This window comes from Oncorhynchus masou, chromosome 5 (assembly GCF_036934945.1).
Source record: "Oncorhynchus masou masou isolate Uvic2021 chromosome 5, UVic_Omas_1.1, whole genome shotgun sequence".
Taxonomy (NCBI): Eukaryota; Metazoa; Chordata; class Actinopteri; order Salmoniformes; family Salmonidae; genus Oncorhynchus; species Oncorhynchus masou.
The window spans coordinates 53472861-53498987 of NC_088216.1; the positions used below are offsets into that span (position 1 = coordinate 53472861).

Genomic DNA, 26127 nt, shown 5'->3' on the forward strand with positions numbered 1-26127 from the left:
GGGTGCAAAGGAGCAAAATAAATAGCGTAGGGGAAGAGTTAGTTGTTTGGGCTAAATTATAGATGGGCTATGTACAGGTGCAGTGATCTGTGAGCTGCTCTGACAGCTGGTGCTTAAAGCTAGTGAGGGAGATGGGTGTTTCCAGTTTCAGTGATTTTTGCAGTTCGTTCCAGTCATTGGCAGCAGAGAACAGGAAGGAAAGGCGGCCAAAGCAGGAATTGGCTTTGGGGGTGACCAGTGAGGTATACCTGCTGGAGCACGTGCTACGGGTGGGTACTGTTATGGTGACCAGTGAGCTGAGATAAGGCGGGGCTTTACCTAACAAAAGACTTATAGATGACCTGGAGCCAGTGGGTTTGGCAACGAATATGAAGCAAGGGCCAGCCAACGAGAGCATACAGGTTACAGTGGTGGGTAGTATATGGGGCTTTGGTGACAAAACAGATGGCACTGTGATAGACTGCATCCAATTTTCTGAGTAGAGTGCTGGAGGCTGTTTTGTAAATGGCATTGCCGAAGTCGAGGATTGGTAGCATAGTCACTTTTATGAGGGTATGTTTGGCAGCATGAGTGAAGGATGCTTTGTTGCGAAATAGGAAGCCAATTTAATTTTGAATTGGAGATGCTTAATGTGAGTCTGGAAGGAGAGTTTACAGTCTAACCTGACATCTAGGTATTTGTAGTTGTCCACATATTCTAACTTAGAACCATCCAGAGTAGTGTTGCTGGATGGGCGGGCAGGTGTGGGCAGCGATCGGTTGAAGAGCATGCATTTAGTTTTACTTGCATTTAAGAGCAGTTGGAGGCCACGGAAGGAGAGTTGTATGGCATTGAACTCATCTGGAAGTTAGTTAAGTGTCCAAAGAAGGGCCAGAAGTATACAGAATGGTATCATCTGCATAGAGGTGGATCAGAGAAACACCAGCAGCAAGAGCGACATCATTGATGTATGCAGAGAAGAGAGTCAGCCCGAGAAGGCAGTCATTTAAGAAACCAAGGTTGTTGAGTCTGCCGATAAGAATATGGTGATTGACAGAGTCGAAAGCCTTGGCCAGGTCGATGAAGTCCGCTGCACAGTACTGTCTTTTATCGATGGCGGTTATGATGTCGTTTAGGACCTTGAGTGTGGCTGAGGTGCACCCATGACCAGCTCGGAAACCAGATTGCATAGCGGAGAAGGTACAGTGGGATTCGAAATGGGCGGTGATCAGTTTGTTAACTTGGCTTTCGAAGACCTTAGAAAGGCAGGGTAGGAAAGATATTGGTCTGTAACAGTTTGGGTCTAGTGTCTCCCCCTTTGAAGAGGGTGATGACCGCAGCAGCTTTCCAATCTTTGTGGATCTCAGGTGATACGAAAGAGGTTGAACAGGCTAGTAATAGGGGTTGCAACAATTGCGGCGGATCATTTTAGAAACGGGGAACTGAATCATGCTGACACCTTTAAGGCTCTAAGAGCTTAATTATTATTTTTTATCCTGATAAACTCCCCAGTCCTTAATGATTACAAGCTTACCCATAACGTGATGCAGCCACAACTGTGCTTGGAAATATGGAGTGGTACTCAGTAATGTGTTTGTATTGGATTTGTCCCAAACATAACACTATTCAGGACAAAAAGTGAATTGTTTTGCCACGTTTTTTGCAGTATTACTTTAGTGCCTTGTTGCAAACAGGATGCATGTTTTGGAATATTTTTATTCTCTACAGGCTTCCTTTTCACTCAGTCATGTAGGTTAATATTGTGGAGTAACTACAATGTTGTTGATCCATCCTCAGTGTTCTACTATCACAGCCATTAAACTCAGGAAAAATGGCCTCATGGTGAAATCCCTGGGTGGTTTCTTTCCTCTACGGCAACTGAGTTGGGAAGGACACCTGTAATTGTGTAGTGACTCGGTGTATTGATACACCATCCAAAGTGTAATTAATAACTTTACCATGCTCACAGGAACATTCAATGTCTGCTTTTTTTTAACCCATCTACCAATAGGTGCCCTTTGTGAGGCGTTGGGAAAACGTTCCTGGTCTTTGTGGTTGAAATTCACTGCTCGACTGAGGGACCTTACAATTATCTGTAAGTGTATGGTACAGAGATGCGGTAGTCATACAAAAATCATGTTAAACACTATTGCACACAGTGAGGCCACGCAACTTATGTGACCTGTTAACAAATGTGTACTCCTGAACTTATTTAGGCTTGCCATAACAAAGGGGTTGAATACTTATTGACTCAAGACATTTCAGCTTTTCATTTTTTATTTATTTGACAAAAAATCTCAATTTAATCCATTTTAAATTCAGGCTGTAACAACAAAATGTGGAAAAGTTGAGGGGGTGTAAATACTTTCTGAAGGCACTGTATGTGGGTTTTTGGTAACAGAATGACAAGACACTAGGCAATATTCCTTAAACTTACAGTAGGCAAATAATTTCTGCAAAACTAAATCTACTTACTGATATTAACAGGGGTCTTTACTTCAACATTGTGTTGTGATGTATTTCTAGTAGCTTTTATCTGCTAGGTGTTTTCTAAGACCCATTTTCCATCGGTTTCACCAGAAATCAAAGCCTTTGCGTATTCCAAATGTTTAGAATGGAAAATTGTAGAAGAAAATTATATACACCATAATTTAAAAAATACAGGCTTAGCTTTCATTTGACACCAATTTTGATCTGCTCCTATGAACTTCACATTTGTGCTCATGGGACCTTTTAAATGGATATTTCCCAGTAGCTAAATGAAATACTAAACAATGTAGCTAGTATTAATGATTGTGGGACAGATTTATGGACAATTCCCCCCCCCCCCCCCTAACTTGATACCACTTTTTATAGGAACATTTTGTGATTTAAGTATGAACAATGCTTACAAAAAAGTGTGCAGTGCAGTGAACTGTAATAGTTTGGACACATAGAAGGCACTGCAGTCAGGCTATACTGCTCTAAGGTCAGTGAGGCTATATCCCTGGTCATAGCTTTATATTGACCTTTTTAATAATAAGCACTGAAATGGAATGGCCTATTCTTTGCCTGGTGGAACAGGCAGGTGATTTGGATTTCCAATTCGCCCGTCTGGTCCAATAGGCAAGCATTTACTATGAGTGGAGACAGTATGCTGGCCCTGTTACCAAGCAGATGCAGTTGTATAAAGCTCCCTGTATTAACACATTTTCATCAGGAATCAAGATACACACATGTGATTCAGATATTATTTATTGGATGTAAAGGTATTTATCTGTCAGGAGGATATGTCCTGTTCCAAAGTCACGACAGACACCCCACTATTGCCTAAGCACCAGCATGCATCTACAATGTGGTGTGGAATATCAAGGGCCAATTGTCTTAGGTTCCATTTTCCTTCGGAATGCTTAAAGCCCCCATGCAGTCTTTTTTTAATTATTATTTTTTCCATCATTGTGTTTATTTCATATAAATAACTCTAAATACATTGTATAATTTATTTCCCCAAGCATCCTTTTGCAAATGCTCAGTCTGCTCGTGTGGCCGTGTTGATACAAATAAATATATTTACATACAGTGCCTTCATAACGTATTCAGACCACTTGACCTTTTCCACATTTTGTTATGTTAGTCTTATTCTAAAATGTATGACATTTCCCCCCCCTCAATCTACACACAATACCCCATAATGACAAAGCAAATACAGGTTGAGAAATTTTTGTTCATTTGTAAAAAACTGAAATATCATATTTACATAAGTACTCAGACCCTTTACTCAGTACTTTGTTGAAGCACCTTTGGCAGTGATTACAGTATCGAGTCTTCTTGGGTATGACATTACAAGCTTGGCACACCTGTATTTGGGAAGTTTCTCCCATTCTTCTCTGCAGCTCCTCACAAGTTCTGTCAGGTTGGATGGGAAGTGTCACTGCACAGCTATTTTCAGTCTCACCAGAGATGTTCATGTCTGGGCTCAAAGCTCGGTCACTCAAGGACATTCAGAGACTTGTCCCGAAGTCACTCCTGCGTTGTCTTGGCTGTGTGCTTAAGGTTGTTGTCCTGTTGGAAGGTGAACCTTCTCCCCAGTCTGAAAACCTGCTCCAGGGAGCTCAGGACAGTATCTCCCTGTACTTTGCTCCGTTCATCTTTGCCTCGATCCTGACTAGTCTCCCAGTCTCTGCCACTGAAAAACATCCCCACAGCATAATCCTGCTACCACCATGCTTCACTTTAGGCATCGTGCCAGGTTTCCTCCAGATGTGATGCTTGGCATTCAGGTCAAAGAGTTTAATCTTGGTTTTATCAGACCAGATAATCTTGTTTCTCATGGTCTGAGAGTCCTGCGGGCTGTCGTGCTTCTGTCTGGCCACTCTACCACGAAGGCCTTATTGTTGGAGTGCTGCAGAGATGGTTGTCCTTCTGGAATGTTCTCCCATCTCCACAGAGGAGCTCTGTCAGTGTGACCATCAAGTTCTTGGTCACCTCCCTGACCAAGGCCCTTCTCCCCCAATTTCTCAGTTTGCACGGGTGGCCTGCTGTAGGAAGAGTATTGGTGGTTCCAAACTTCTTCCATTCAAGAATGATGGAGACCACTGTGTTCTTGGGGACCTTCAATGCTGCATAAATTATTTTGGTACTCTTCCCCAGATCTGTGCCTCGACACAATCCTGTCTCGGAGCTCTACGGACAATTACTTCGACCTCATGGCTTGGTTGTTGCTCTGACATGCACTGTCAACTGTGGGACCTTTTTTATATAGACAGATGTGCGCTTTTGTCATTATGGGATACTGTGTGTAGATTGCTGAGGTGTTAATCTTTTAAAATCCATTTTAGATTGGAACAAATTTGAAAATGTCAATGGGTCTGAATACTTTTCGAAGGCACTGTAGACAGCCCTGATTGTCTTATAGAAGGGGCAGTCAACTCTTAAAGCCAGTTCATGCTTTTTCCGAAAATGTGGTTGGTTGCTTCGTATGAAGGATGTGATGCAATGCATGCCTCCGGAGGCTCCGCAAGAGCCAAATCAGACTCCGTACCGCATCGCCTTGCGCCTCTCAAATTTTGTAACAATGCTGAGGGCTCTGTATAGCTCCGTGTTGACACGCTTGGTTGACAGTTGGTGAGGGTGGTAGGTCCTGTATAAACACAAACTCACTTCCTTCACAACAGCTCTGCACTGCTCCGCGAAGCGCAAGAAGTATGAATGCCCTGACTTCTTCAGAGGCCGTATCACAAATGTTGCACGGCCAACGCAACCGTCGGATTGACAATGCAGCACCTTTTACTCTACGATGTCAGGAGCCTGCTGGTTTTCTGTTCTACCTGATAATTAATTGCACCCACCTTGTGTCCCAGGTCTAAATCAGTCCCTGATTTAGAGGGGAATGATTCAAAAACGCAGTGGAACTGGCTTCGAGATCCAGAGTTGAGTTTGAGGGATGTATAGGATCGTCAAGAATCTGGTGAACTTGTTATCAGTCATAGTTGAAGTGTACCTATGATGAAAATTACAGGCCTCTCTCATCTTTTTTTCAGTGGGACCTAGACAATCTTTATATATACAGTGCCTTGCGAAAGTATTCGAATCAACAACAAGTGGGACACAATCATGAAGTGGAACGACATTTTATTGGATATTTCAAACTTTTTTAACAAATCAAAAACTGAAAAATTGGGCGTGCAAAATTATTCAGCCCCCTTAAGTTAATACTTTGTAGGGCCACCTTTTGCTGTGATTACAGCTGTAAGTCGCTTGGGGTATGTCTCTATCGGTTTTGCACATCGAGAGACTGAAATGTTTTCCCATTCCTCCTTGCAAAACAGCTCGAGCTCAGTGAGGTTGGATGGAGAGCATTTGTGAACAGCAGTTTTCAGTTCTTTCCACAGATTCTAATTTGTTAACTATTTTCTTAGGATAAAACATTGAAAATGTTCATAAGTTTCTTTCTATAACTTAATTGAGAAATTCAGTTTAGGAAGAAATGGCACTTACATTCTTTTGTTATCCTTAACAAGGTTTTGTGAATCTGGGCCCTGTATATTTTCGCTCCAACCCTAATCCAGCACGCCTGATACTAATAATTAGCTAGTTGATGAGCTGAATCAGGTTGGTCACAACTGGGGTTGGAGTGAGAAACTACAGGAGGGTAGCTCTCCAGAAACAGGCTGGAGAACCCTGCTCTTCTTCAAAGAAAGGAGGGTACGTATGCAAATAAAAGATGACTGGTCATTGGTCTGAATAATCAGATCAGATTGTGATGTCATGCTGTGGGCAAAAACTCTATACCACCTGAACAACACATGAGTGTTATTTTAGTGTGGAAATATATATATTTGTTTATTTTTTTTACAGGATTTTTTTGTTGTTGATTGCACTGTCCCTTTAGCATTAAATGATTACATTTCCACCACTCAAAACCATATCTGCATCCATATTCCATATTCTTCAGACCTCTCAGGAAGTTATGGGTATTTGTTAACTCTAAGGAGTGACTTGAATTTCAAGACCACTTCATTCACAGAATGACATTAAATGGAAATTGGTGGATGTGCTGGGAATGAGTGTGAAGTGTTGGAATCTGTGGCATTGTGGGGTTAGGGCCAGGGTGATGCAAGGGAAAGGCAGAACAGCATGCCTCTATTGAGCCACTGACAGTTGAGCTTTGGTACTTGATTATTGTCTCAGGGTGTGTGATACTCGTGACTGTCACCTCGGTGAATGATGCTTCAATTTAATCCATTGGCATGTCATGTTCACACAGCACACTTACTGTTCCCCTAAATAATGTTGCATAAAGTTTTTTTAATGAATATTTAGTTCAGATGCTGTACTCATTTGATGAGACCAGGACACTTTTCTCTGTAACCTTTTTATGTTGAGATCAGAGGACCTCTTTCACGAGGGTTACCTTACTATACTGCAGTTAAAATTGCCATTATTTCTCTAGCCCAGTATGCCATTAAAATAATTCTCTGTGGACTTTGTTCACTTTTTTCTCTGATGTATGTAATATACCCTGGAGGTCTAATAATGGACAGTATTGCCACACAGGGTGGCACTATGTTTGAGAGTCTCTTAGTCAACATGTCTAGTCGTTGCTGCCCCACCCCCTGCAGTACAGACATCCAGACTAAACAGTAACCCACTCTGACCATTCTGTTGCTGTAATACATTGACCCAAAAGGAACTGTGAACTTCCTCTCAGATGAGCAGGGAAAGATAGAGAAGAGGACCTAACCCTCATGTCATAGGAATTGATAATGAAATACAATGGGAATTTATGAGTACCTATAGGTTAGGCTAATGGTTCACTGTCTGATATGACGTTAATTCATACATTCACAACAATTTATTTTATGGACCTCCCAAATCCTATTTTGAGTTATCACTGAAAAGGGATGGAGCCGTGTGAAAAATACTGGATCATAGTCAATACACACTAAATAAGAGCAAATGTTTTAAGAATATTTTCTTTGAGCCATTCAATTAAAGGGAGTAACGTTAGAAATGTCCTGAATAGCACTGTCTTTTATCCTCAACAACACCAAACCCATTTTGCATGAGGCTACCTCCCCCATCTTCTGTGTGATGTGTGTGTGGTAAAACCCATGCTCCCAAAACACATTTGAAGTGCTCGTTAGACTCTTAAAAGCAGTCCCGCTGGTTAGCAAGTGTATTTCTCTTGGCCAAAAATATCCTGCACCCCACAGAATGCTAAGTAGAGGGCATGCGTCAGCGACAAGGTCCTCAACGGTGCTTTCTGTTAAGGGGTGTTGATGGCTTTAAGCGCAGCCACTGTGGTAATGAGTGAGGAGGGTTGTATTCCTGCAGATCACAGCTATCTTTGGTTTGGATGCTGGAGTGGCAGCCGGAGACTGTGGTTACAACCCAAATGGCACCCTATGCACTAGTTTCGACTGGAGCCTATTGAGCTCTGGTCAAACGTAGTGCACTATATAGGGAATTGCCAGGGTGCTATTTGGGAGGTAACCTGTGCTGTCCACATCAGAGATGTTCCAGTCTCTGCTTTGGCTAATTTCAAATAGATTTCCATTACACATCTTCATTATGGGAGCCTCACAAGGCCACACAGACACTGACCAGAAGGGCGGGAGAGTTCAGTAACCCTGAGAGTCTTGTTTACTTAGCGTTCTCAAAACCTTTTTCAACTGGCAATTACTTTTCAAGGCACCAGTAATTTAGAATAATTGCAAACAACTAATTACCGATGCTGGAGCTAGAGCGAGTAAAGTTGCTAAATGTTACGTGTGGAAAAGGTCTGGCTGTTTCGTTCTCATTCTGGAAGCTGACTGAGGGTAATGCTAAGTTGCTACATATAGCCTAGCAATTCCGTTATGTTGTTATAAAGGCACAATAACATTCAGGGAACGTGTTATTGCCGGCTGCTATGTTCCCTTAAACAAAATACAATTTGTGTCTTTCTGGGATTTCTTGTTGATATGACCCATCCTTTAATGTCCTCTGGGAACCAAGGCAGGGTTTGTTTTGTGCCAATTGTGCAAGTTCTCCCACTGAAAAAGATGAGGCCTGTAATTTTCCTCATAGGTACACTATGACAGAAAAAAAAATCTCATTTTGTTTCTCCAAAAAATCACATTGTAGGATTTTTAATGAATTTATTTGCAAATTATGGTGGAAAATAAGTATTTGATCAATAACAAAAGTTTATCTCAATACTTTGTTATATACCCTTTGTTGGCAATGACAGAAATCAAACGTTTTCTGTAAGTCTTCACAAGGTTTTCACACACTGTTGCTGGTATTTTTGGCCCATTCCTCCATGCAGATCTTCTCTAGAGCAGTGATGTTTTGGGGCTGTTGCTGGCCAACACGGACTTTCAACTCCCTCCAAAGATTTTCTATTGGGTTGAGATCTGGAGACTGGCTAGGCCACTCCAGGACCTTGAAATGCTTCTTACGAAGCCACTCCTTCGTTGCCCGGGCGGTGTGTTTGGGATCATTGTCATGCTGAAAGACCCAGCCACGTTTCATCTTCAATGCCCTTGCTGATGGAGGTTTTCACTCAAAATCTCACGATACATGGCCCCATTCATTCTTTCCTTTACACAGATCAGTCGTCCTGGTCCCTTTGCAGAAAAACAGCCCCAAAGCATGATGTTTCCACCCCCATGCTTCACAGTAGGTATGGTGTTCTTTGGATGCAACTCAGCATTCTTTGTCCTCCAAACACAACGAGTTGAGTTTTTATCAAAAAGTTATATTTTGGTTTCATCTGACATTCTCCCAATCTTCTTCTGGATCATCCAAATGCTCTCTAGCAAACTTCACTGGCTTAAGCAGGGGGACACGTCTGGCACTGCAGTATTTGAGTCCCTGGCGGCATAGTGTGTTACTGATGGTAGGATTTGTTACTTTGGTCCCAGCTCTCTGCAGGTCATTCACTAGGTCCCCCCCGTGTGGTTCTGGGATTTTTGCTCACCGTTCTTGTGATCATTTTGACACCACGGGGTGAGATCTTGCGTGGAGCCCCAGATAGCGGGAGATTATCAGTGTCTTGTATGCCTTCCATTTCCTAATAATTGCTCCCACAGTTGATTTCTTCAAACCAAGCTGCTTACCGATTGCAGATTCAGTCTTCCCAGCCTGGTGCAGGTCTACAATTTTGTTTCTGGTGTCCTTTGACAGCTCTTTGGTCTTGGCCATAGTGGAGTTTGGAGTGTGACTGTTTGAGGTTGTGGACAGGTGTCTTTTATACTGATAACAAGTTCAAACAGGTACCATTAATACAGGTAACGAGTGGAGGACAGAGGAGCCTCTTAAAGAAGAAGTTACAGGTCTGTGAGAGCCAGAAATCTTGCTTGTTTGTAGGTGACCAAAAACTTATTTTCCACCATAATTTGCAAATAAATTCATTAAAAATCCTACAATGTGATTTTCTGGATATTCTTTCTCATTTTGTCTGTCATAGTTGAAGTGTACCTATGATGAAAATGACAGGCCTCTCATATTTTTAAGTGGGAGAACTTGCACAATTGGTGGCTGACTAAATACGTTTTTGCCCCACTGTACTCTGCAGCACTCATGGCAATGTCCTGGGTGTCAGCAGACATTGGCCTAGTCTAAGACACTGACCCCAGAGGGTACTCGTAGAACAAGAGAGAAGGGAAGAGTGTACGGCCTAGTCACCCATGAGGTTTTTGTTGTAAAGGTTGGTTGAGTGGTAGTGTAAAATCAGAATATCTTACTTCCAGCTTTTTCCTGAGATATGGTTCACTGCCATATTCAGTGCACATGAGTTTCCTGTGTGAATGGGCTGGACTGTGGGGGATCACCACAAAAACAACCCCTCAGAGTCGCCTGTGTACACTCAGCTCCCACACCCAATATAGACCAAGGAGTAGTCCCACAATGCACTCTATTCCCTTTTTATAGTGGACTACTTTTGACCAGGACTCATAGGGTGCATAGTTAGGCACTATTGGGAATAGGGTGCCATTTGGGACACGAAACCAGCAAGTGCGGTGATGGAAATCTACAGGGCCTTTGTAGAAAGGCTTAAGGAGGTGGCTCTCTCCTCAATCCCATGGAAATCCTATATATGTCGAACAAAGCACTGTGTGGCTTTGCAACACATCTCCTTTCTCTTCTTGGGCCAGCTATATTTTCCTCACATTCTGTCTTTGTACACAAGTCCAATCTTTTGATTGTACAGTGAGTTAATTGTGGAATGTGCCAGCCTTTTTAGCACTTGGGCAAGACCTCGGATACAACCCTACCTTTAGGTTATAACTACTTTACTACCAGGATAATTTATGAACTTGGAGTAACTGGGGTTTAAAGTCTGTTAGTAATGGAATTGGCTGAACCAGATATCTGCCTCCTTTTTTTTCTTTTTTAACTGCTGCTGTCTTGGTGCCATGTCTTTGGTGATTTGATACCCTGCTGTCTGGGAATTGTGGGGGCTTGTTCAGGGTCTCTAGGCGCCAGCATTCTTTGAGAGACAGAGTGAATATCAGGATTCTGAGTATGTGAGCCATGCAGTGGTCGAGCAGGTGCTGTGTGTCCACACATTCTGATTCCCACCACCATGTTCTTCCCTCCCCGGTGGGCACTGGGCGTTTTAGGTCCTCCTCTGGCTCACACACTCCTACTCATACCAAAGGACTCAGACACACCAATAGTGTTTGCTGGTCGAGAGCACTTAGCACCTCAAAGTAATTTGCGCACAAATTTTACATGTAGAATCGTGTAGAAAAATCTCGTCAATCAGACATCTAAAGTGGGTGGTCCCTAATGCCTGGTGTACACTACATGAATTTCAAAAGCCTAATATCTCTGAGCCTCTCACATTAAACAACCATTTCTCCTGGCGTTTTTTTTTTTTTGTCTTGCCAACCTAGTTGTGCGCACACTAAACTATCTGGCACAGACGGGGTGTCACACTCTGCAAGACTCTTCACTTGCTCGTGAGGATTCATGATACCACCACGCTGTCTCGCGAAAACAGTAATGCGATTAGATTGTATAGCTAGAACGAGCTGTGGCTCAAAGCAGCCTCATACGTTTTCAGTCAGACATTCACAAATCAAGTAAAATTGTCACATGGCCTAATACAACAGGTGTTGCCCTTACCACGCATGCCGTACAGAGTTGAAATATCTAGCCAACATTATGAATTGAAAAACATTGCTTGTGATCATCGGAGCTATAAGGATTTGACGCTTTGGTTAAAGGCAAGTACAAACGCTTCTGCTCGAGAGTCTACACATTCTGGGGTATTGCTGACCACCGTTCTCAAAACTAGTCGTTGCACATCTCACACTACAAGAGCATTGCAGGTTTTGTGCAAACGTGTTTGAAAACATCAGGACGTCTGGGACTGCTCAAAAATCAGTAGCCCTCAGATTGCGTCTTTGACCCCCTCACATTAAACGAGCGTCGGTGGCAGCTGCACACCCAGACTAGGCAACGACATGGTGATTTTATCTCCGATCTCAAACTTTTCTGGGATGGTGTTTTAAACTAGGTGTAGTGGTACACCCAGCTTAAAAAACAGTGTGCTGAATGATCAGCAGACAAATGCTAGATCCACTTTTGATGCGGCGTGTGCCAGCCTAAAGATCTGACTACACTTGAGCAATGAGTTCAACTGCTACAGTGTATCTCAGAGGATCAAAATGTAGAGGATTGAGAAATAGCCGAGTCAATGAAAATGAATTACATTTGATGTTTGGTGTTATAATAGGCCTAGATTCTCTATGAAATAACCCTCTGGGATGTGCTTTCAGAAGATATTCACACCCCTTGAATTTTTCCACATTTTGTTGTGTTATAGCCTGCATTTAAGATGGATTCAATTGAGATTTGTGTCACTGGTCTACACACAATAATCCATTATGTCAAAGTGGAATTATGTGTTTAGAAATGTTAACAAATGAATAACAAAATATAAAGCTGAACTGCCTTGAGTCAATGGGTATTCAACCCCTTTGTTGTGGCGAGCTTAAATAAGTTATGGAGTACAAATACAGTGGGGAGAACAAGTATTTGATTCACTGTCCGATTTTGCAGGTTTTCCTACTTACAAAGCATGTAGAGGTCTGTAATTTTTATCATTGCTACACTTCAACTGTGAGAGACGGAATCTAAAACAAAAATCCAGAAAATCATATTTGTATGATTTTTAAGTAATTAAATTGCATTTTATTGCATGACAAAAGTATTTGATCACCTACCAACCAGTAAGAATTCCGGCTCTCACAGACCTTTTCTTTAAGAAGCCCTCCTGTTCTCCACTCATTACCTGTATTAACTGCACCTGTTTGAACTCGTTACCTGTATAAAATACACCTGTCCACACACTCAATCAAACAGACTCCAACCTCTCCACAGTGGCCAAGACCAGAGAGCTGTGTAAGGACATCAGGGATAAAATTGTAGACCTGCACAAGGCTGGGATGGGCTACAGGACAATAGGCAAACAGCTTGGTGAGAAGGCAACAACTGTTGGCGCAATTATTAGAAAATGGAAGAAGTTCAAGATGACTGTCAATCACCCTCGGTCTGGGGCTCCATGCAAGATCTCACCTCGTGGGGCATCAATGATCATGAGGAAGGTGAGGGATCAGCCCAGAACTACACGGCAGGACCTGGTCAATGACCTGAAGAGAGCTGGGACCACAGTCTCAAAGAAAACCATTAGTAACACACTACGCCGTCATGGATTAAAATCCTGCAGCGCATGCAAGGTCCCCCTGCTCAAGCCAGCGCATGTCCAGGCCCGTCTGAAGTTTGCCAATGACCATCTGGATGATCCAGAGGAGGAATGGGAGAAGGTCATGTGGTCTGATGAGACAAAAATAGAGCTTTTTGGTCTACACTCCACTCGCCGTGTTTGGAGGAAGAAGAAGGATGAGTACAACCCCAAGAACATCATCCCAACCGTGAAGCATGGAGGTGGAAACATCATTCTTTGGGGATGCTTTTCTGCAAAGGGGACAGGACAACTGCACCGTATTCAGGGGAGGGTGGATGGGGCCATGTATCGTGAGATCTTGGCCAACAATCTCCTTCCCAAAGTCAGAGCATTAAAGATGGGTTGTGGCTGGGTCTTCCAGCATGACGACAACCTGAAACACACAGCCAGGGCAACTAAGGAGTGGCTCCGTAAGAAGCATCTCAAGGTCCTGGAGTGGCCTAGCCAGTCTCTAGACCTGAACCCAATAGAAAATCTTTGGAGGGAGCTGAAAGTCTGTATTGCCCAGCGACAGCCCCGAAACCTGAAGGATCTGGAGAAGGTCTGTATGGAGGAGTGGGCCAAAATCCCTACTGCAGTGTGTGCAAACCTGGTCAAGAACTACAGGAAACGTATGATCTCTGTACCAAATATTAAGTTCTGCTTTTCTGATGTATCAAATACTTATGTCATGCAATAAAATGCAAATTAATTACTTAATCATACAATGTGATTTTCTGGATTTTTGTTTTAGATTCCGTCTCTCACAGTTGAAGTGTAGCAATGATAAAAATTACAGACCTCTACATGCTTTGTAAGTAGGAAACACTGCCGATTTTGCAGGTTAACAAATACTTGTTCTCCTTACTGTATCACAAGTTGCATGCACTAACTCTATGTGCAATAATGGTGGTTAACATGATTTTTTTTCCTGACTACCCCTTTTCGGTACTACGCACACAATTCTCTGTAAGGTCCCTCAGTCGAGCAGGGAATTCCCAGCAAAGAAGGGCACCTATTGGTAGATTGCTAAAAAAAGAAGCAAGCATTTAATATCCCTATGAGCACTGTGCAGTTATTAATTACACTTTGGATGGTGTATCAATACACCTAATTCACTACAAAGATAAAGGCGCCCTTCCTAACTCTTGCCAGAGAGGAATGAAACCACTAAGGGTTTCATCATGAGGCCAATTGTGACTTTTTAAAACAGTTATGGAGTTTAATGGCTGTGATAGAACACTAAGGATGGATCAACAACATTGTAGTTACTCGACAATACAAACCTACATGACAGAGTGAAAAGAAGGAAGCCTGTACAGAATACAAATATTCCAAAACATGGATCCTGTTTTGAACAAGGCACTAAAGTAATACTGCAAAGAATTATTATTTTTTTTGTCCTGAATAAACAGCGTTATGTTTGGGGCAAATCCAACACAACACACAGGTACCACTCTTCATATTTTCAAGCATAGTGGTGGCTGCATCATGTTATGGGTATACTTGTCATCGGCAAGGACTAGGGAGTTCTTTTTGGATAACAATTTATGGAAAAGAGCTAAGAACATGCTAAATCCTAGAGGAATACCTGGTTCAGTCTGCTTTCCAACAACCACTGTGAGACAAATTCACCTTTCAGCAGGACAATTACCTACAAGGCCAAATATACAGCATTACCAAGACAACACTGAATGTTCCTGAGTGGCCTAGTTGCAGTTTTGACTTAAAATAAGACACAACTAACTTGACTGAGCTTGAAGAATATAAATTAATAAAAACAGGTAAATGTTGTACAATCCAGGAGTGCAAGGCTCTTCGAGTTACCCAAAAAGACTCACAGCTGTGATCTCTGCCAAATGTGATTCTAACATATTGACTCAGGGGGTTGAATACTTATCTAATCAAGATATATTTGTGTTTTATTGTCAAATGTTTTATGTTAGCATTTGTCTTCCACTTTGACATTAAGAGTATTTTGAGTAGATCGTTGATAAAAAAGTATAATTAAATAAATTTTAATCCCACTATGTAACAACAATGTGGAAAAAGCCAAGGCACTGTAAGTGAATCTTTAAGTTATTTGAAGTCTTATAAACCAGTGGTTCCCAAACTTTGTGTGTGTGTTTTTAAAGGAACTCCTTCCGGCTTTCAACTTATTCCTGAAAGTTGTTTATAGTAGAATGCAAAAGATGCAGTTTCGAAATTTGGTAGTGCATCAGCAGTTTTCCTCTTGTCATGTCAGTCATTGCAGACCTTCGAGAGCTATTGCTGCAACATTTTATCAACCAACAAGAGGGGAGTGAAAAGGTCTTGTGCCCATAGAAATTACGTGGCGCGCGCTTACAGGATGTTCTCTAATGCCTGAGTGAAGAAGGTTGGGAACCCCTGCTCTAAACTGCTGTATGGCTTTAAAATAAAATTCTTAGCTCATTTGGGTAGTTCCAAGACAACTTACTGAAGTGGTCAGGAGAGGGCAGTAAATGTACATAACAAATCAGTATCAATGTTTATGCATGTATTAAAAGTGGTAACTTGTGTCTGAATGTGGTAAATTAATTACTTATACATTTGGTGTGTATCTCATTAACAAACCTTTTACTGAGCTGTAGCCAGTTTTATAGCCATGCTAACATTTATGTGAAGATATAGGATAAAAACATTAGACTTACAACTAACAATGATTCACTCTTATTACTTCTTTAACATCTGCTAAACACGTGTATGTGACCAATAACATTTTATGAAAATGGTATCAACCACTTACAAATAATTGTGATTTCAGTGTTCTTGTGAAATCAATAACGTCAGACTGATAAAATGCGCATTGATATTTGACACAATCGGTTTGTTGTAGCCTAATCTCTCTTCATACTGTACCTGGTTTTCACCTCGCACCTTGATAAGGGACTAATTGAAATGTAACAATTCCCATTATCATCATTGTTGACACATTTCAAAGCAGTGCATTAAATCCGCGCCCTGTCCTGAAGGTTCAGAAGTGCACAGGTATGTACCATGCGTGCCTTGGCAAACAACTCCCCTTTTCGTGGTTGAGTCATCCTTCTCCTACCTTACTTCTAATCACAGTTTTCCTTTCAATCACTTCCATTCCAGTGGGGAATACAGGAATAGTTAGGCAGTTTTCAGGAGTCGGCTTTTGAACCAAATTATTGAAAATGTAAGTACATTTCCTTTTAATGTGCTTTAATTTTACACAGCATAAGTACGCAAACTGTTTTCCCACTTGTTGTCCAGTTGAAGTGAACATTTAGTTCACTGTTTATAGTCAAAATACTTTATATATTTTTATCATGAAACGTAACCTATGCCGAGAGTAATTTATTTTCTTGTAATTCCCTGTCCACTATCCTTTACTAGGAGAACCACGTTTGTATTGAAGTAGAAAAAGCTTGTTGCGTAATGCCCTTTAATTATATATTTTTTTGACCATCTTCATTTTAGTTGACCCAGTAACCATGGCTATTGGAACCATGTGGGGTCGTGTAGACGTGTTCGGTTTTAAATGGTTTCTTGAAAGTGACGGGGGCTGTTTCAATTGTTATACAGTCTTTATGCTTCTTACCAGCGGAGATAATGGACACTTGATTGACGCGGAATGAATCATTTCCTGTTTAACGCCTACATCAGTATTTTGTTGAAATGTTTAGACTTTTTTTTTTCGTGTCTACCTTTGCATCACTGTATACTTTATCATTTGGCCATATAGATATTGAGGTTTGAGTCTTTTAGTCATTTACAGTCTTGGGTATAATACATTATGCCCCTGTTTTATTATAACATTTATTGCGTGTTGTATATAAAGAATTCCCTAAGATAATAAATATTGTGGCAGCTTTTCCACAAAACAACCTGCCTTGCATGCTATAGAATGGACATTGGAATTTCATTCCGTTATAATCTCATCCCACATGTCTCTATGTGCATTTCATTGGGATTCAAAAGGTTTCAGGAAAATAAACACATTGTTATCATTTACGCCTTCTACACACAGTTGCATCAGCCAATTTAAATTACCCTTGCTTTTTTTTCTCTCTTAAGTAATCATTGCCTGAACTGAGATTTGCAGTCATTCACTCTAATGATGTGGGAGTTTCACAAACCGCTTTAGTCACAGGAAGCTCCCTAGACTCTGTATAGCAAGAGTCGTATGTCATACTAGTCTTGCATTGGACACAGTGTATGGGATCTGGGATCAAGGTGATGTCAGCAGGATCATGTCATACCTGAGTCATTCCACCAACTGGCCTCTAGCTGAAGGAGCCAAAATGGCTCCAAGGACATGGTCAACCAAAGTAACATTTTGGTTGGAGAAACATTAGAGATTGTGCACCAGCTATTGTTAAGGAAGTCTCAAGATTCTGCTCGCCTGAATTAGAATACCTCATGATAAGCTGTAAGCAATTCTATTTCCCAAGAGTTGTCATCTAATATTAGCAGTCTATTTACCACAAATAACCGTTGCTAGCACTAAGACCGCACTCAATGAGCTGTATAGGGCCATAAGCAAAAAATAAAATGCTCATCCTAGAGGCCGGATGATTTTAATGCAGGAAAACTATCTTTTACCTAATTTCTACCAGCATATCATCTGTGTAACAAGAAACTAAAAAACTATTGATCACCTTAACTCCACACAGAGACATATACAAAGCTCTCCTTTGCCCTTAATTTGGCAAATCTGACCTTAACACTATCCTTCTGATTCCTGCTTACAAGCAGAAACTTAAACCGGAAGTACCAGTGACACAAGTGGGCGGATGCTGAGCTATAGGACTTTTTTGCTAGCACAGACTTGAACATGTTCCGGGATTCATCCGATGGAATTGAGCAGTTTACCACATCAGTCACCGGCTTCGTTAACCTTTCTGACACAGGCGTTCGGCTAGCAACCCAGCTACACAACATCCGGTGAAATTGCAGAGCGCGAAATTCAAAATACAGAAATAATCAACATTCATGAAAATACAAGTGTCATACATCAAAATGAAGCTTAATTTCTTGTTAATCCAGCCGCTGTGTCAGATTTTAAAAAGGCTTTACGGCGAAAGCACATCATGCGATCATCTGAAGACAGCGCCCCGCATACAAAAGCATGAAAAACATATTTCAACCAGGCAGGTGCGCCACGAAAGTCAGAAATAGCGATATAATAAATGCCTTTGAAGATCTTCTTCTGTTGGCACTCCAAAAGGTCCCAGCTACATCACAAATGGTCCTTTTGTTCGACAAAGTCCTTCTTTATAACCCCAAAAACTCAGTTTAGCTGGCGTGCTTCATTCAATAATCCACCGGTTTCCCTCCTTCAAAATGAATACAAAATGAATCCCAAACATTACCAATAAGCTTCACCAAACATGTCAAACAACGTTGATAATCAAACCTCCGGTACCCTAATATGTAAATAAACGATAAAATTTAAGACGGAGAATCGTTATTGTCTATTACCGGAGATAAACAACAAAGAACGCCCTCTCACCCACGCGCATGAAAACACTAGAGCAAAAATGGGAGCCACATAGAAAAACTACAAATTCTAGCATTTTTCCAAAAACAAGCCTGAAACTCTTTCTAAAGACTGATCTAGTGGAAGCCCTAGGAACTGCAATCTGGGAGGATTTCGCCTCATAATAAACATGACAGCCATTGGAAACGGTGGTAGGCTTTTTCCTCGGTTTCGCCTGCCATATCAGTTCTGTTATACACAGACATTATTTTAACAGTTTTAGAAACTTATTATTTTAACAGTTGTAGAGCGTTTTCTATCCAAATATATCTACCAATGCATATCCTAGGTTCTGGGCCTGAGTAACAGGCAGTTTACTTTGGGCATGCTTTTCATCCGGATGTCAAAATACTGCCCCCTAGCCCAAAGAGGTTACCCTTTCTAGCGCAGGGGTTCCGGCTAGCGGAACACCTCGACAACATTCCACTGAAAAGGCAGCGCGCGAAATTAAAAAATATTTTTTTGAAATATGTAACTTTCACACATTAACAAGTCAATACAGCAAATGAAAGATAAACAAGATTTTTATCTACCCATCGTGTTCAATTTCAAAAATGCTTTACAGCTAAAGCACAACATATGATTATGTTAAATCACCGCCAAGTCGAAAAAACACAGCCATTTTCCAGCCAAAGATAGGAGTCACAAAAAGCAGAAATATAGATAAAATTAATCACTAACCTTTGATCTTCATCATGACACTCATAGGACATCATGTTACACAATACATGTATGTTTTGTTCGATAATGTGCATATTTATATCCAAAAATCTCAGTTTACATTGGCGCCTTTGTGCAGTAATGTTTTGATTCCAAAACATCTGGTGATTTTGCAGAAATACTAATAATAAACATTGATAAAAGATACTAGTGTTATTCACAGAATTAAAGATAGACTTCTCCTTAATGCAACCGCTGTGTCAGATTTCAAAAAAACTTTACGGAAAAAGCATAATCTGAGAACGGCGCTCAGAACCCAAAACAGCCAGAGGAATAGCTGCCATTTTGGAACAACACCATAAATATTCACTTACCTTTGATCTTCATCAGAAGGCACTCCCAGGAATCCCAGTTCGACAATAAATGACTGATTTTGTTCCATAAAGTTCCATCATTTATGTCCAAATAGACACTTGTTGTTAGCGTGTTCAGCCCAGTAATCCATCTTCACGAGGCGCGAGCATTTCATCCAGACAAAAACTCAAAGTTCCGTTACAGTCTTTTAGAAACATGTCAAACGATGTATGGAATCAATCGTTAGGATGTTTTTAACATAAAACATCAATAATATTCCAACTGGAGAATTCCTTTGTCTTCAGAAAAAGCACTGGAACGTGAGGTAACTGTCGGGAGCATGCGTCATGAAACCGAGGCACTATGCTAGACCTCTGACTCAGAGGTCTCATGAGGCCCTCCTTTATAGTAGAATCCTCATTCAAGTTTCAAAAGACAGTTGACATATAGTGGAAGCCCTAGGAAGTGCAACCTCATCCATATCTCAATATGTTCTCAGTAGGCCAAGCTTTGAAAAACTACAAACCTCAGATGTCCCACTTCCTGGTTGGATTTTTCTCAGGTTTTCGCCTGCCATTTGAGTTCTGTTATACTCACAGACATCATTCAAACAGTTTTAGAAACGTCAGTGTTTTCTATCCAATACTGATACTAATATGCATATATTAGCATCTGGGACAGAGTAGGAGGCAGTTCACTCTGGGCACGCTATTCATCCAAAAGTGAAAATGCTGCCCCCTATCCCAAGAAGGTTAAACAGGTTTACATTCAAAAGTCTGCAGGGCCAGACAGGTTACCAGGAAGCGTACTCCGAGAATGCGCTGAGCAGCTGGCAAGTATTTTCAGTCACTACCCAATCTGTAATACCTACATGTTTCAAGCAGACCACCATAGTTCCTGTGCCAATGAACACCAAGGTAACCTGTCTAAATGGCTATTGCCCCGTAGCACTCACATCTCTAGCCATAAAATGCTTTGCTCACATCAACACCATCAGCCCAGATACCCTGGACCTACTCCATTTTGCACACCGCCACAACAGATTCACAGATGACGCAATCTCTATTAACCTCCACACTGCCCTTTCCTACCTGGACTAAAGGAACACTTAAGTCACTACAGCTTAGTGTTCAACACCATACTGCCCTCCAAGTCATCACTAAGCTAAGGACCTTGGGACTGAACACCGCCCTCTGCAACTGGATCCTGGATTTCCTGCTTAGTCCCTTCCTGTACTCCCTGTTCACCCAAAACTGTGTGGCCATGCACGACTCCCAACACCATCATTAAGTTAACCGACAACACAATGGTGGTAAGCCTGATCACCGACGACGATGAGACAGCCTATAGGGATGAAGTCAGAGACCTGGCAGTGTGGTGCCAGGACAACAACTTCTCCCTCAACGTCAGTAAGACAAAGGAGCTGATCGTGGACTATTGGAAACGGAGGGCTAAATGCACCATCATTCACATTGACAGGGCTGTAGTGGAGCGGGTTGAGCGCTTCAAGTTTCTCTGTGTCCGCATCGCTACGGCTCTATCATGGAGGGCACAATTTCTCTTTCCATTCCAGGAGGCTGAAAAGACTTTTCATGGGTCCAGAGATCCTCAAAAGGTTCTACAGCTGCACTATATAAGGCATCTTGACTGGCTGCATCACCGCTTGGTATGGCATCTGCTTGGCTTCCAACAGCAAGGTGCTACAGAGGGTAGTGCTTATGGCCCAGTACATCACTGGGGCTGAGCTCCCTGCCATCCAGGACCTCTATACCAGGTGGTGTCAAAATTAACACTATATAGTCAATAGGGTGCAGTTTAGGACACAACCTGAGAGTTAGATAGTCAGTCTGAATCCACTCTGGTTTGAAACCCTGGTGAGGCTGTGCTGACAGGGAGTAACTGGAGGGAATGGCTCATAGTAATATGAAAGAGTGGTCCACTCCTTTGTTTACTGTGCAAATTCACAGGGAATTTGGTTTGACCCCCTTGATTTTGTGTCACATGGACTTTTTCATGGTTGAAGGATTAAGTGGGGTGTTGAAAGTGTAATCGTCTCTTAGTGGTGGATGGATCCATTCATTTTGTCTAAAATTAGATATTCTAATTTTCCTGAAAAGCAACAATTTACTACTATTAAACAGGATTATTCTCTGTAGTATAGTGAGACCGTATAGAAGTTTTGTGAGAAAAAAAAATTGCATGACTTTTAAAATGAATTTCCATGTAAATGGACAATAAAATGTATCTTTGAAGAAAATTAACGTGTTTAATTTTGCAGGGCATCGTGAAACTAGACATTTTCCTGTTCCTTCGCCCCTGTAAACCACCAGACTCACAGACATGGAGGGTAAAGAAGAGATCAGTGACACAGACAGTGGTATCATTCTCCACTCTGGTAAGCACCAAATACATTTATCAACTTCCATGACACTAACATTTATTCACTATAATGGGACACCTATAGTGAGAGATTAGTCCCAAAAATGTCTAACTTGACATTTCATGGGTTTTGTCTTAAAAACCTATTTGTGTTCCAGTTATAATGAAGTAGTAAGCAAGCAAGCCACACTTCTCAAAAGTGGTTTATAATCCTTTTATTTATTCTTTGGTGCTCCATTTCTAAGAAAATGCCGTGGCCACTACCAATGGTTTCTATAAACCAGTAGCTGAGCTATTGCTGGTCACATTCTTCACTGCAGATGATATTTAGTCTTTTAACCACAATGGAGATTATCCATCCAGACAGAATCGGGGGTTTTTGTCATTCAGTCATTGCCATGTTTTCTACTGTTTATATTCTCCTGCATGGTTGCCATTCCGGTGGCAGTTTCTGTGTGACATCTTTATTTCCCTGTCACACCCCCGGTGGCTTTCACCGCTGTCTGTCAGTACCTGCAGGGATTGAGTTGATAATCTCTGAAAGCATGTGACACACAATGCAGCTGGCCTGGAGACATTAGTAGCCCTGTGAATGAACTCAGGGTTTTCGTCCCAAATGGCATCCTACTCCCTATATTGTGCACTACTTTTGGGCTACCCACAGGGTTCTCGTCAAAAGTAGTGCACTATGTAGGGAGTAGGGTGCCATTTGGGATGTAACCCAGTTGTCATTAGTCTCCGGTGATTCTGTAGGGCAACCACATTGTTTATCACCTTGGTTTCACTCCCAGGTTGATCCTATCAGTCAATAAAACACGTAATAGTATGAATACAGACACTCATTGTGTCTTAAGAGAAACATGTCTTGTCTAGGTGTCATCTTGGCTCACCATCTTCAACGTTGCTGCTCGTGAATGGGCAGAACCTCAGGATTGGAGCAACATTTTTGGTTGCATTTGTATCAAAACCTTTTTTTTTAGTTTTAGTCATAGTTTATTCTTTCCAGCCAGTTGGGCTATCTGCGTGATACAGCTGCAACCATATGAAATTGACAAGCAAGCATTACCAATTTGAAAACTTGGGCCAAAGAATTGTGTCCATCTATCTATAACCTCCCTGTTTTCAATCCTTAGACTTCACAGTAGCCTCTTTGTCATTGTGTGTCCCAGGCCCTGATAGTCCTGCCACCATTATGAAGGACGTGACCACTCACACCCGGGCCGTCAAGCTCAAGCACCAGTCACTGGAAGACCGACTAGAGCTCTGCCTACTGGAGCTGAAGAAGCTTTGCATCCGAGAGGCTGTGAGTACCCCTGGATACAGGACACACATGTTACACACAGACTCACTCCACTATCAGGGTTCAGGCCATTTTCACCATGACATTAGTTGGAATTTCCCCATCAGTGAAACCATGACCGTGATGGCGGGGTGGGGGGCGTGTCTTTCATAGAGAGATGTTAATCAAGCTCTGACAAAGACACAGGCCAATATGAAAACTTAATATACTAAACTGATACTGTCAAGACAATTGTGAGTTTGTATTTTTTATTTTGAGATGTTAATGAAAAAATTGCCTGGCACTCTGAAACTACTGAGGCAATAAAGACTGCCCACAGTCTGAAATGAAAGGCTTTGGTTTGTTTTGTTGGGCTTTAAGACAAGTTGGGGCAATTTGGAGGCAGCCAATGGACCTTAAGTTTCCCTATTAGTCAGCACTAAATTATCTCTCCCATACCTGGCTCTCCGCAACTAATTCAGCCCTGACAATGTCCCTGTCTCATCCGTCATCGTTATGAGGGGCTGCTTCCCATAGTGCACTACTTTGGACCAGTGCCCTATGTAGGTAGTAGGGTGCCATTTGGGATACAGACCAGTTCTGATCATTATTTTCTGTTGAAAATTGGGCTTGGCTCTCCTGTCGGGACTTGTCTTGTCAAGGTGTGCTGCCCGGTAGGAGGCTCTGATGACACCTCTTCATGCTCTCAGGGACACGACTGACTCAGATCATGACCAACCGTTCTGACACTATTGTCTGTGTCTGGGAGAAAAAAATAGACCTTTTTTATTGAGACTGACACAAAACAAACACAGGGTGTGGTGTGTGTTATGTCTGTTCCCAAATGAAATCAATAATAATGCAATTTCTCACACTCAGGTTGAGTTTGTGTTGCTAGAAGGTAGACCAGTGAGATGAATACACTTGGCTGGTGAGGCTTTAAGAATGTGTTGTGTAAGAGTAGGAACTATAGAAAAGCAGCATTGCGTAACAAACATTTGAGAACAATTCCCATGTCCCAGCATGTAAGGCAGGATAGATTTTTGTTAAACAATATTTAAAAATGAAGGGAAAATAAAATGAACTCAATGAGGGTTCATGGAACTTGGTAGATTTGGAGGGAATGGGGACCAATTGACTCTGAATTACTAACTAATATAATATGTATACTGAACAAATATATGAACGCAACATTTAACCTTTTTATTTAACTAGGTAAGTCAATTAACAACAAATTCTTATTTACAATGACGGCCGAGGAACAGTGGGTTAACTGCCTTGTTTAGGGGGCAGAATGACAGATTTTTACCCTATCAGCTCTGTGATTCGATCTTGCAACCTTTTCAGTTACTGGCCCAACGCTCTTACCACTAGGCTACCTGCCGCCCCAGGCATGCAACATTTTCAAAGATTTTACTGAGTTATAACTCATATAAGGAAATCAGTCAATTGAAATAAATTCATTTGGCCTTAATCTACGGATTTCACAAGACTAGGCTGGGGTGCAGCCATGGGCCTTGGAGGCCACAGGCCCACCCAATTGGCAGCCAGGCCCACACACTGGGGGTGAGTTTCAATCCCACAAAAGGGCTTTATTACAGACATAAATAGTCCTCAGCACCCCCCCTGACAAATTCTAAAAATTACAATGGGGGCAGCTTATGGTAGAGAAATGAACATGCAACAGGTCTAGTGAACATTCCTGCAGTCAGCATGCCAATTGGATGCTCCCTCAAAACTTGACATCTGTGGCATTGTGTTGTGTGACAAAACTGCACACTTTAAAAGTGGTATTTTTATTGTCCCCAGCACAAGGTGCACCTGTGTAATGATCATGTTGTGTCTTCATATGCCACACATGTCAGGTGGATGGATTATCTTGGCAAATGAGAAATGCTCACTAAAAGGGATGTATAAACAAATTTGTCCTCCAAATTTGAGAGAAATTAACTTTTTGTGCATTTGGAAAACTTTTTTATTTTGGCTCATGAAACATGGGAACAACACTTTATATGTTGCGTTTTATATTTTTGGATACAATTTTATGTCTCTGCATCCAGTATGAAGGAAGTTAGTGGTAGTTTTGCAAGCCAATGCTAACTAGTGTTAATGCAATGACTGGAAGTCTACGATAACAGACTGCCAGTCATTGCGATAACGCTAGTTAGCAATTACCTTCAAACTGCACGCATACATAAAAATGGTATCCACGAGTTCATCGGACTCTGGGGAAGTAGAGAAAGGGATTAATTGACAAAATCTCGAAGTATTCCTTTAACATACAGTGCATTCGGAAAGTATTCAGACCCCTTCCCCTTTTCCACAAGTTGTTACATTACATCCTATTCTAAAATTCAATTAAAAATGTTCCTCATAAATCTACATACAATATTCCATAATGACAAAGCATTAATAGTTTTTTAGACATGTTTGAAAATGTATTAAAAATTAATAACTAAAATATCAGTATTTAGACCCTTTGCTATGAGACTCGAAATTGAGCTCAGGTGCATCCTGTTAGCATTGTTCACCCTTGATGTTTCTACAACTTCATTGGAGTCCACCTGTGGTAAATTCAATTCATTGGACATGATTTGGAAAGGCACAACTCATGACTTTATAAGGTCCCACAGTTGACAGGGCATGTCAGAGCTAAAAGTCAAAGGAATTGTCCGTATAGCTCCGAGACAGGATTGTGTCGAGACACCAATCTGGGGAAGGGTACCACAACATTTCTGCAGCATTGAA

General features: G+C 41.5%; 1 protein-coding gene across 3 annotated transcripts in view; it reads left to right on the top strand.

Moving 5' to 3' along the window:
* inavab (innate immunity activator b) overlaps positions 1–26127 on the top strand; it is a 47195-nt gene that overhangs the window by 13379 nt on the left and 7689 nt on the right. For 2 of the 3 annotated variants that reach the window (XM_064966015.1, XM_064966017.1), the window contains exons 1-3: positions 16238–16361; positions 22000–22116; positions 23270–23403. In XM_064966015.1, coding sequence (XP_064822087.1) covers positions 22062–22116; positions 23270–23403 — 189 coding nt within the window. In that variant the 5' untranslated portion in view covers positions 16238–16361; positions 22000–22061. Of the gene's footprint in view, positions 1–16237; positions 16362–21999; positions 22117–23269; positions 23404–26127 lie in introns of those variants that run through there. The other variant, XM_064966016.1, reaches the window with a different exon arrangement.